The 13655-nt window shown below is 35.6% G+C and overlaps 1 protein-coding gene across 8 annotated transcripts in view; it reads right to left on the bottom strand.

The window, feature by feature from the left end:
* TNIK (TRAF2 and NCK interacting kinase) overlaps positions 1-13655 on the bottom strand; it is a 1728926-nt gene that overhangs the window by 45953 nt on the left and 1669318 nt on the right. For all 8 annotated transcript variants that reach the window (XM_044070048.1, XM_044070049.1, XM_044070051.1 and 5 more), the window contains 2 exons: positions 4560-4703; positions 3140-3274 (listed from right to left, as the gene is read on the bottom strand). In XM_044070048.1, the coding sequence (XP_043925983.1) occupies positions 3140-3274; positions 4560-4703 (279 nt within the window). The remainder of the gene's footprint in view (positions 1-3139; positions 3275-4559; positions 4704-13655) is intronic.

Below are 13655 nucleotides of genomic sequence, written 5' to 3'. Positions count from 1 at the left end.
ACTATTATGGCAACTTTCATTAGAAGTTAAGATCAGCTAAACTATAAGTCTAGCGAGTTATATTACATCATAGAATACAATGAAGTTATGAAATGTATGTTATAGGTTTATTATATTTGTATTTATTGCATTTCTTGACATATGAATGGTTCATATGAAATATTTAGTTCAAATGTTTTTATGTATAGTAGTAGACTAATAGTTTTTTTGTGAAATTAAATCTTGACAATAGATATTAAGGTATGAAAGGACTTTTAATTATGCATTTTGATGGAATATATAAAGTTTTTTAAGGTAATATTAGTATTTTATAAGATATTTTATATTATTAATTTTGAAATAAATATGTTGAATGTTTTTTAACTGTAAATGCTTAGGATGATTTTAAAAATGGAGTTAATTTAATTACTTAATTGTTTTATTGAAGGTGTTACTTGATTAGAATAAGTATGATATGCATCTCCATCTGATTCTAGTGAATTTGTGGACTGAAAAGTCATGTGTGTTTGTGCTTATTGGAACTGTGGACTGAATATGTTCCGGTGATGTATGGACTGTATGGACTGTTTAGACTGCTTTTTGGTGATTTGCTGGTTTATAACATTTGAGCAGGAATTTATGACAGTGCCCAGCTTGCAGTTATCTGCAAACTTGGTCAGCCACAGATCACTGGTTTTGGCTTGCACCTCAGAAAAGTATATCCCAAACAGCAGAGGCCCCAAGACTGATCCTTCAGGTATGCTACTTGTTATGGGTCTACTACTAGAGGTGGCTTCCCCTATTTTGACTGAGTGGGTTCTATCAGTGAGGCAGTTAGCTACCCATCTGGTAACATAAGGGTTGATGCCTAGCTGGGAGAGTTTATCTATTATGCCTGAGTGGGGAATAGTGTTGAAGGCTTTGGCTAGCTCAAGGTAGGTGGTGTGCACTGTCTTGGCCTCATCCATGGCTTTGATGACTGTTTCGAGGAAGGTGACCAAGTTTAACAGGCATGATCTCTCTTTGACAAAACCAAACTGTGTGGGATCAAGTGTTTGGAGGTTGCCAATGTCCTTGTTTAGAAGGTCCATGATAATGCGTTCCATGGCCTTGCAGATCAAGCTAGTTAGGCTGATTGGCCTATAACTGCCTGGGTCAGTGAGCATTCCACCTTTGTGCAGAGGGATGATAGTGGCTGTCCTTCATTCTGCTGGGATGATGCCAGTGCTCAGGCTTTGGTTGAATAGGGTGCCTAGTGTTGCTGAGTGCTCTTGCCTGAGTTCATGTAGGACACAGCCAGGGATGTTGTCAGGTTCCATGGAGGCTGTATTTTTTACCTTTGAGAGGGCATTAATAACCTGCTCCCGGATGTCCTGGTTTACTGATGGGGGGAGGGGGACTGGGGTGTGAAGTTTTCACTGAACTTGTCTGCCAGCAGGTTGGCTATATCTATGGCATTTGTGTATGTGGTATTCTTGACCACCAGTTCAGAGCAGATTTTGGACTTACCTTTGAAATTGCAGATGTATGCAAAGAAGGCCTTGAGATTGTCCTTAGTTGATGTGGCCAATTCTGACTCAAAGTTAGCCTTAGAAGATTTCACCAGTGACCTTATTTCCTTGTTCAGACAAAGGAGAGATTGCTTCTAACTTGGCACCTGCTCCTTCTTGGTCCGGGACAGCAATTTTTTCCTTTTACTATAGAGTCTGTGTATTGCTGCTGTCCACCTGACAGGTTTACTCTTCCTTGAGGAAGTTGATTGGGTCCTGTCAGGTATTGCTGAGTCCAAGCAGCTATACAGGTACTCATAAAGTTTTTGGTGTAGGCTTGGACATTAGTACTTGATTCAACTGAATGGATGGTGGCTGTGAAGCTGCTTACACCTGCTCTCAAGAGGTTGTAGCAAGCTTTGTAAAAGTTTTTTTGTTCAACCTGGCAAGGGGGTGGGGGTGGGTTCAGGGGAGATGGTGACTTTGAAAATGATTGCTTTATGGTCTGATCTTACCAAGGAGGATGACATTGTAGGGGTGCTATAGTGGCTTCTCATGTTGGTTAGTACCAGGATATTTTCACCTCTTGTGGGGGTGTCGACCAGCTGATCAAATGCATTGGCATTGACGAAGTCGAGGAATCTCTGGGCATTCGTGTATGAGCTAGAATAGGTCTTCCACTCTAAGGATGGGTAGTTAAAATCACCCAAGTTCAGGGTAGAGGGTTGAATCTTGATAGATTCAAGTAAGTCCAGATAGGTGGACTGGGCCTCCTGAATCATGGTTGAGGGGTCTGTAGCTAGCTATGATTTGAATAGGTGTTTTGTCAATAGCTAACTGCACCTGGAGTGTCTCCTGTGCATCATACTGTTTGACCAGCCTGGAGGTGTGTATGTCTTTGATAAATATTGAAATTCCACCTCCTTTGGCTTTGTAGCCCTCTGTTTGAGGTCTGAAAGTATGGTAGGACAAGTAACCTCGTAAGACTGAGGTGCTCTCCACAGCTTTGAACCAGTTTTCAGTGACTGCACAAATGTCAGCATCTTCCAGGGCGAGGAATGCTTGCAATGAGTGCAGTTTCATCTTACAACTCCTAGCGTTTAGCAGCATGACCTTTAAATTTCGTTTAGAAGAATTTTTCACATTGGTAATTTTGTCCTCATGACTTTGCTCTTATTATTACATCTGGTTTCCAGTATGCTTAAACTGATAGGAACTTGACAAAAAAGAATTTTATTTCTAAAGGCTTTTAATTGAAAAAACACTTAAATGTAATGAGTTTTCCTGTGGTAAAGAATGAACCATCTTCTCCAATCCCAAAACCCAGTTTGTGTTATAGAAATTATACAGTATCTTAACCAGGAAAATATTTAAAATAGTTAATTTAAGATTTATTGTTTGGTCCCATCAGGACAAATTAACTGGTTTAGGTCTCAGGCAGTTGACACAGAGGGTTAAGGCTGTGAGCTATACTTTATGTGGCACAAGGTTTGATTCCCTTAGCCCTTGTTCAACTACTGTGTGACCCTGAGCAAGTCCCTTATGCAGACAGTGCTTGTAGGCAACTGGGAATTTAGGCTAGGCACCTCAATCCTCCATTGGACTGCAAGCCTAGTAACTACTTATGAACCTACACCTGTAAATAACATTAGTAAATTTGTATCACTTACCAACTTTGTAATGTACACAGCCTTCCAGTTCCCCTACAGTAATCCATCCTTGCTTCTTTTCTACTTCCGGGTCATTGTGTAAAATCCTGTTCCTTAGCCAGGACAAGTAGTACACACGCAACTTGTTCTTCTTCCCTACAAAACATAACAAGTCATTACTCAGTTAGTAGTGCTTCGTATGTGTAGGCAGGAACAGCAATATTTATAGGGTATTCTCCAGATCTACAGGGGAAGTCATACTGTGCATGCTATTTACATATTAACAAAATGTTCCATGAGGTAAATTAAAACCCTTGCTGAATCTAATACTGTATTGTACTTGAAAAGGGCTGCGGTTTCCTACCTTTTATTGTAACACGCTCATTGCTGAAAAGGGATTTTAGTTGCCCAGTTCACTAACTTATACAATAAACTAAAAATAAATAAAAAATAAATGTCTAATGCTGCCCATAAATTATATTTTATTAGTTGTGTATTGTTTGACTATTATGTTACCTAAGTAATGCACATTACTAACACTGTACTTCAAATACTGTCAATGATAGGATGAAAGATGAAAAGTCCACATCTTTCTGTGTTTGCACTGTTTTTATTTTCTTCTAATACTTTGTTTGCAATGGTTGCTGACCGGTTCGACTCTCAGCTAGAGCGTCTTCTGCATGGAGACATGCGTGAATGGGCGTACCTTCGTTGAAGGTTGTGCGTTAGGGCAGGCAACTCAGCACGTAAAAATCAACTGCCAATCATTAGCGGACCGGAGTTCCGCTGTGGCGACCCCTAACCGGGAAAAGCTGAAAGACACAACAACAACTTTGTTTGCAATGGTATTTGTCCGTTCAAAAAGTCTCTATTCCTGAATCAGTACACCTGACTGGGTAACAGACAATAAATAATTTCCCAAGTTACCACTGACATGGGACAATCACCTACCTCTACATGTCTCCAAAATCAAAATATAAATACATTGCATAACTGGGAAAATCAGTTTTGAAACTGGTGTTTTATTTTTAGATGGGATTTGTCAATATCTGTGTGTGCTGTGACACACAATAAAATCTGACACAGTATTATGCTACCACTCAGTCTTCCACTGGACTTGATAAATAATAACTATAGTACATTTTTTACTGAAGAACCAAAACAATAACTGTAGCTACAAGTTAGAAGATACAGCTTTTCTCTTATTCACTATTGCACCTAAGTGTTTACATAAAAACAATGATATGCGAGACTGGCAATGAGTGCACTCTGTGGAAATAATAACGACATTGTTATTGAAGTCTCTGAACAAGAATACAGACTTCAAACAAGTGCTTATATGGTACATTAAATTCTGGGCTAAAATTCTTCAGCAACATGTTTCAGGATGCTTCCTTGAACTTCATTTTAGTTTTAATTCACTTAGTCTCAGTTTCCTTACCTGATATCGTAACAAGAACGTTTAGCCCTTCCAGAACATCCATCTGCTGAAAGCGACGTCTGTTAATCAGGTTGTACACTTTCCCCTGACCACTTCTGTCAAGAAGCATCAGTCCATTTTCTGTCCCCACAAGTAGGTTAACTCCTGCAGTACAAAGACATTTTTCAAATTAATTTGGAGTTTCACATATTAGAAAGCAGATAAAAGCATCAGTACAGATGGCACTCCTAGCCCGTAGTCATTTTTGGCACAAATTTATATTATTTGACTTGTACAAATTCTAACACTCTGTCTGTACTAAAGGGATTACAAGTACTGCATGGCAACAAGAAGAATTGATTAGCTACAGTAAAACTAAAATAAATATCAGTGAGAGAAAAAAAATTATCAGAAGCATTACACAATGCCTTTCAATATTATAAAATAAGCTTACTTTTAAAATCAGACACAGTCAGGCATCAATTTCTTAAAAACAGTTTATATACAGGAAGGAGAAGATATCAACATGGAGTGGAGAATATATCAGAAAGGAGGTTGGCATAACAGTTAAGATATCTGCCTTACAAACACAAGGTGCAGGGTTTGATTCTCACATGGGTTAATTGACTAGGCTTAAAATGGCCCACAAGAGCAGTTAGCCTAGTACTAATCTACGAACCTCTGAAAAACACTCTATAAACAAAAAATATCAGCAGAGGGTTTTAGTCAAGCTTCTTTGAAGGCCAGTATATCCTAAGCTTGGTAGATGAACATGTGAACCATATAAAGGTCAAAAGCTAATTGCATAAATACTCAGAATATACAAATATACCAGAGGCAGTTTAAAAAATGTTTATTTTTTTATTTTTGATTAGCAAACTTATTCCTGTCTTTTGAAGTTTTACATAAAAAAAAACAATATAATACACTGCAAAATCAAACAAATACAATATTAAAATGGTGTTTTGTTTGCATTTCAGTGGAAAACACTTAATGGAATAAATGTGTTAAAGGAGAACCACAGCCACAGACTCAAAAACATGTTTATTTCATCATGGTTTGGTGTTTCCTACATTTTAACACCACTATGGGACTATTTACAGATTTTTAAATATTTGTATATATAATTTCTGAGTCTGACCTGGGGTCTGGCATCTTGAAGTAATTCTGATTGTTTAGTCTGCCTCGATGTATCCCACAATGCAGTGCTTGTCTGTACAAAATTACATCACACAGGCCTCTTTCTTCATAAAGCTCCTGTCACTGCATTGATTTTACATGCATACCCTGCTGTCTTTCAGTCAGTTTTAAGTAACATCTCATGCCATTCAATTACTACTTAAAATGCAAACAGTGCAAATGCCTAAGGACAGACTTTCTAAGTGCTTTTTACTGCTACTTCTTTTTAGAACAGCTAAACTGCAGTATTTTGTGAAGCCTGAATTGTACTACTTTGACTCATCTCCCATTCCCCTTTCACACCTAACTTCCACAGCTGTCAAAGTGCTAAGGGTAATTTGAGCTGTTACCTTCTGTGACTGATAGCTCACAGCAGGAGACTTGACTCATGTACTGCTTCCTTGATCTAGCCTTTACTTTCTGTATGGGTAGGGGAAGGACCAGGGAGCTGTGACATCACACCATGGGTGGTTTTACAGACGGTAGTGGTGATACCAATTTGAGGAAGGAAATGGACAGAAAACTACCTGTATTCAGTGGTGTTGATGACATTAGTGAATTGGAGACTGCAGCAAACTTTTCAAGGGGGGGGGTTTTGAAAGTGAAACTACCACAGTACAGTAAGGTCCTGTTCTAGTGGAGAGAAACAGTAAATTTAAAATATTTTAAATGCTGTATTGTTGTTATTCATAGCAGGGACAGTAAATAGGGAGTTAAAAAGACAGGGAAGTCGAGCATTTAATAATAGAAACTCATTGTTGTCCTTTAAGCATTAAACAGGAGATACAGGGGAGTCTTGTTCAGCTAAAGGACGCTTGGATGAAAGCAGCTTGATGAGAACTGTATGCAAATAGTTCTAATCTCATGAAAGGTGCACAAATAGTGAGTATACTGTGGTCACAGTACCATTACTTATTTGGTAGAAAAACAAGTGTGCTGGTCTGAGGATCCTTTAAAGCCATGACTCAGAACAATGACAACAGCAATATATATATATATATATATATATATATATATATATATATATATATATATAGGTAACTGTACGAAATGTTGGGATGCACTACAGCAAGTCCCATATTATGGTGACTGAATGGCTGAAAACAATGGGCATGTATACTAAGTCCAATATGTCCATTTCCCGTAATATTATCTTTTCCTGCAAGGAATGCTGATCTTGAAGTTAGTATATACATATATATATATATATATATATATATATATATATATATATATATAAGTTTGCAGGGGCTGTGGGGGGTGTAGGCGGGCTTGACCCTTTGCAAGAAAGAAGTTTAAAGGAGAAGAGCGATGTTTGGGATCCACTCTTTTCCTGGATTTCTGGTATTTTTTTTTCTTTCTATGTTAGCACTCAACATGAGTGCCAACATTTCAACAGGAGCCATATTTATGACCAAAATATATTTTGTGTATATAAATAAAGGCAACAATAGTATGCAAAATCATACAATAGAGATACATAGCACAGTAGTTTTACAATCACAAATACAGTACATGACATACAATGTGAATTCTGACTTTTAGAAACAACATTTGATAGGACATTTGCATTTACTGATTTGGAAATGTTGGCTTACAGATGCAACACACAACAGGACAACATTTGTATTTATTTATTTTATGTGCATTTATGTATGTATTTATTTTAACTGCATAAGTGGGCTGGACCCATAACTCATTTCAGCCATAATCCTGGCATAATGGTAGCACTTGCAATGAGTAATACAAGAAAATATGCATAGAAAAAAAATGTCCATATCTAAAACTGAAGGGCACACACGTAAATGGCTGTGCAATAGCAAATAGTGAAGAAAACTATTTCTGAATTTGGGTAGACATATTACATACTAATGTGTCTTGATAATGAAGACACTTTAGCAGGCTCATATAATCGGTATCCTACAGAAATTTACTGTTTCAAGTCAAGCTCTTTTATCATGGTAAATGGATTTATATATTTAGAATCAGATGAATTAAAAAAAAACTCTTACAAATACACTGCTCCACACCACACTCTGCAAAAGGGTAGATGTGTAAAAATTTACAAATTTGCAAAGTTATATCATCACACTTGATACTTTGAGTAATTAAATAACCAATAATAAGTGGAAGTATTACAGAGGGATGTTATTCAGAAGGTAATCAATGGTCTCTCCTATCAAAGAAGCAGCTGTACTTTTATTTTTTAATTCTTTACTGGTAGTGATTTTTCTAAGCTCAGATGGAGATGACTGAAGTTAGCTGGGTGAGCGATCATATAAAACCTTTCTCACCTGTGGTGATGCCAAAAGGGGTTCTGTGAAGGGTAAGAGTGTTGTCATCCTAGAAATAATGAGAGGACCGGCGGGATTTCAAGTTTGTGTCTGTGAAGGGTAAGAGTGTTATTATCCTGGAAATGGCGAGAGGATCGGAGGGATTTCATATGAAGTTTGTGTCTGTGAAGGGTAAGAGTGTTGTCATGCTGGAAATGATGAGAGGATCGGAGGGATTTCATATGAAGTTTGTGTCTGTGAAGGGTAAGAGTGTTGTCATGCTGGAAATGACGAGAGGATCGGAGGGATTTCATATGAAGTTTGTGTCTGTGAAGGGTAAGAGTGTTATCATCCTGGAAATGGCGAGAGGATCGGAGGGATTTCATATGAAGTTTGTGTCTGTGAAGGGTAAGAGTGTTGTCATGCTGGAAATGGCGAGAGGATCGGAGGGATTTCATATGAAGTTTGTGTCTGTGAAGGGTAAGAGTGTTGTCATGCTGGAAATGACGAGAGGATCGGAGGGATTTCATATGAAGTTTGTGTCTGTGAAGGGTAAGAGTGTTGTCATGCTGGAAATGACGAGAGGATCGGAGGGATTTCATATGAAGTTTGTGTCTGTGAAGGGTAAGAGTGTTGTCATGCTGGAAATGATGAGAGGATCGGAGGGATTTCATATGAAGTTTGTGTCTGTGAAGGGTAAGAGTGTTGTCATGCTGGAAATGACAAGAGGACAGCAGGGATATGGTTTCTCTTTTGTTTCTGTATGTACTTGCGCGGGAATATAGTAAGTGTTGGTATTCTGTGTTTTCAGTATTATGAGATTCAGTATTTTGAACTTTCAGGATTTTGTAGCGCTCCTGATATAATGCATTCCAATATAACAATATGGGATGACTAGAGAATGTGGAAGGGAATATGGCTATCACCACCAGCTCATAAGAAGCAATCAATGAGCTCAGACTGACACATGACAAGGAGAGCAGTTTAAACATTTAATTAAAAGGGGGTATCTTCAGACCGGTTTGCTTCCATCTTGAAACAGCTGTTATACTGTACTAATACCACAGTCAGAGTAGTAGCAGCAGTTGTAGCAGTATTATTTTTTACTTTTTACATAGTTAAAAGTTACTAGATAGATTTCATTTGAGAAGCAACTCTACTTAAACTACAACTCCTGTGCATGTTTTTCTTCTAGGAGAGGGGGATTTCAACCTGCAAAATAAATACAGTATATCTAAAGGAATTTCTGTATATTTAAAAATCACTAGACCGATTACATTCAAGATAAACTCAACATAAAGTAAAGGCCTAGTACTTGTTTCTTTTCTTTTTGGTGATAGGGTGGGGGGGGTCAACTAACATGATCAACAAAACACTTATAAAGGAAATGTTATATATTTAGAAGTTACCAAACAGATTAAAATTCAAGAATAAACTTTCCTTTCAGGGAAATAACATGCATATGTTTAAAATTCATTAGACTGATTAAAGTTACAAAGAAACTCATATCTATTAAATGTCAAAGAACTGAATGTAATGGATTGTAGGTAGTTAAACTGTTCTGGGGTTTTCCTAATAAAACTAGGGACCTTTGACAAACATGATGAGGGTGTTAATAGTTAATGTGTGTGGATATAAGAAAAAATGTACAATTTGTTGTTTTAGGTCATTGGAAGATATAGAAAGTTATGATCACAACTGTGCAACAATTTATTATTGACAAGCATTTGAAAGTCATAATTACTATCTTCTTTCACAGGCTGCTAAAATATCTGGAATGAGTGCTAACAAATGTTATAGCAACTTTGAAAATAAGCTAATTAAATGTTAATCGTATAAATTCTGGTTATTAAAAGTGGTGCTGAATAAAAGAAACACACTTATTTGAAGTCATAAGAAGATAAAGACAATACTATCTTAATTAACTCTTCTTTCAAATAAAAAGATACATTATTATTTTTTAGAGTAATACTTTAATTCTACCTAAAGTTATATTTTATAGCAACAACAAGGGGATGTTTATCATTGTAACAGCTGAATATCAAAGCAGACTTTTTACAATAATTAATACAGTCTATAATATGTGTCAGAACTTGGGAGACAAATTTGCAAAAAACTACTTAAAAACTTGAGAAATCTGATTTTTAAAAGTGAACTAAACTGCAATTGATAAATCAGATACTAGTACAATTAGACTCAACAAGATTTATTAGATGCAGAAAATTTAGAAGGTACTGCACAACTGACTAAAATAATTTGTATTCATTATTCTTATATATTTAGTACATATACCCACAAACATAGTTCTTTTTCATGTCTCAGGAACTAATTTCAAATACATATTTAAAGTTGTTCCACATCCTTTATCAGCTCACAGTACTCTGCCTTCACTTTGACTATAAATTATACAGAAACATTTATAGTAAATACAATATAATCATATATAATGGAACTTAAAGGCATTAAAAGAATGACAAAAGGAAAGGAATTATATTCAAAAATAAATGAGGAGGTTAAGAAATGCATGCTTTGGGAATTCTTTAAAGTCTTGTTAAGACAGTAGAATTTCTTATTGGTGCCAAAATGAAAGAAATGAATGGGATAGAAAGTTAGCCAAGGTGCAGGGACATAAACAGTCTGATGACTTAAAAAATCAGAATAAATCTATATTCCTTATTTTGCACTTAGGGTATTGAATAAAATTTCAATTAATGTTGTGTTATAAATTATCACAATCCTTACAACAGTGACCTTACAGTCATATGCCATTACTTCAATAGATCTACATAGACAGGGAAACAGATTCAAAACCATTATTAGCTCAAGTCAATTACAAAATATTTAAATTCCAGGGAGTGTGAAAATGTTTTGTGATATTGAAGGTATACTATTTGCCCTTACTTCATGTAACGAAAAGATTAATAAAGAAGAATACAAACCTTTAGATGGAAGTTCATCAGAATCATTTAAAAAAACATAAAAGAATAAATTATCTAATGAAAATATTAAAATCCTGGAAAATGTCATAAATAATATAGAAATGGTTGAAAAATGAAAAATTAAAGAAAATAATGCATCTACGATAAATGGAGCAATACCTGATGTTTACAATTCATGTTAAAAGGTTATTATGCCATCATTAAAGACAGTTTTTATTAATGTACCAAATGATATTATTTTTATTTTATTTTTATTTATTTGCAGTTTGTTTTCCAGGATAGTCCATTGGGCTACAAGGAGCCCATTTTCATTGGAGACCTGGGGAGAAAAGCTCCAGAGAAATACAAAAATACATAGTACAGAAAGAGCACAAATCCATAATATACATTTTAATTAAGTGTTAAATACATATTTTGTATAGTACAAACCCATATTGCACAATTCAAATAGATGTTACATAATACAGAAATAAAAGATTTTCATTAGGAAAATTACACCAAGTTAGTTTTTTTAAGGAATTACAATGAAGTAATGATGTAAAACTTTAAGAGGTAGTGACAGGCAACAAAGGTTGGAAAGTTAGGAAGAAAGTGTGGTAGTATTAGGTTGGATGAGAGTAAGAGCAAAATATTTCCCTCTCGTTGTTCAAATACAGAGCTGATATAGAAACAAGATAAAGATCCATTACATTGCCCTTCTTAAAACAGTTTCATTACTAAAACTGTAAAATGTATATGTCAACTCTATCTAGGAGAAGCCATACTTAAAAGATGAGAATACTGTGGGGCTTATAACTAAAATACAAACTAATGGCAGCATTAAATGACTTATAAAAATGGTAGATTTTGTGAAACTAAATCACAGTAAATGCTTTTTAGTCATTACGTTTGGATTACCTGTTTAAAGTTTCAGAGACATTTGGATTTCTAAATTCATACACAAGGTTAAAGTTGTACAACAGTTATGCTTCATATATTAAAGAAGGACTATTTTTATTACAGGTCATTAAAATAATAAAAGGCACCAAGTGTGAATGTTGACTGTTACCGCTTTTATTTGCCATAGCCATGGAACAGCTAGCAAATTCCAATAATCTATTAAATGTTTTAAAATAAATTATACTTGTACATATAAAATATTATTTGCTGATGATATTTTATTGGCATTAGTAAATGTAAACTCATCCACTATCCATTTGTATATTATACTACATTTTGAAGAGATATACAAACGCAAGCTTGATATAAAAAGAACAGAAATATTAGCAATGAATCCAACGAGTAACACACCATTAGTAAATATTTGTCATTATAATATGAATTATAAACAACTGAAATATTTAAGAATTATATCATTCAGAAATTTACAAGTAACACACTTGTAGATGAAAGGAAAATTCCACAATATACTTTCAATAAGTGCTTTTGTTCACTCAATTATATTGTGAACTTCTTCAGAGAAAACAATGACCAGTACAATGTTAACACAGCTTATCCCCATCCCATTCCTGTAAAAAATCCAAATTGAAGATTGTAAGTAATGAGCAGGAAGGTAGTGAACCATCAGCGGACATGACAGTCAATGAGCATGATAGGGCTGTTTTAGTAGAAGGCAGAGTTCCATGGCACACACACCGAATTCTGAACATAAACAACAAGGTGCAGCAACAGACACTGAACTCCCAATCCAAAATGTATGGCAGTCAGAAGGGGGAACAGCAGCCTATAAAGAGGCAACACCTGAACCAGAAGCAGCAATGGAGACAGTGGTTGAAAATGCATCCTTTTGTCAAGGTACTGTGTACAATTTTAAAGGCTTTCATATTTACAATTACAGTCATTTGGTTATCACCACCTTATATGGAGAGCTCTTCTGCAAGGGCTTTACCTTTGTACAAGGTTTAATTTGATGTACAATTTGCTTGACCTAAAGCTCTTGATTCATAAGCATAATTTGGTTTTATTTTTTAAAGACAATAAGCAATGGTTTACGGAGACCCACTTTTTTGAATCCTTCGCTGAATCTTATATAGCTGCTTTTCAGACACTTGTGAATAGGAGATGTGAGCTTAGAAAGTAAGCCACTGTATTACTTACTGAACGAGGAGAAGAAACTGTTGAGGGAACTCACCAGCAATCATTCAATTAGAATACTGAAACTTAACAAAGGAGGTGGTGCTGTGTTGACGGATTGATTTTATATTACCAAAACATGCTACAATATCTTAATAATGGGGAATTGTTTGTGGGTGTAAGTAAGAATGAGAGCAACATAGCAAACCAAAGTAATGACTTTTGGCTGGAGGATATCCCTACCAATTTTGGACTAGACAGTGCAACGACAGAATAACAGAGGATAAAAAAAAAACATTAATACCAAATATGTTTGGTATTCCTAAGGTTCATAACTCAGGAAGTGACCCTCCCCTTCACCAGATTGTAGCAACAGGGGGCAGTAAGACTGAGCCCTTGACCTAGTTTGTGGATTATGGCTTGAAAACTTTCTTTGATGATAAAACTTGTGTGCTTAATGATACTTGGTGTTTTTAAATGAACTACATCATATCCAGTTTGCTGAAGCTTACACTTTCGTGGTGATTGATGCAAAGGATTTATTTTTGGTAATCCCACACCTTGATGGCTTGCAATGGTTTAATGAAGCCTTGATGATGGCACTAATTTATACTTTATTAGATTATTAATTTTCTTGTTTAAATCACGGAAAT

This window comes from Protopterus annectens, chromosome 4.part1, assembly GCF_019279795.1.
Source record: "Protopterus annectens isolate FY-2018-M chromosome 4.part1, PAN1.0, whole genome shotgun sequence".
Classification (NCBI taxonomy): domain Eukaryota; kingdom Metazoa; phylum Chordata; order Ceratodontiformes; family Protopteridae; genus Protopterus; species Protopterus annectens.
Note: the sequence above shows the minus strand (reverse complement) of the source record. Positions and strands in the feature narration are given on the sequence as shown.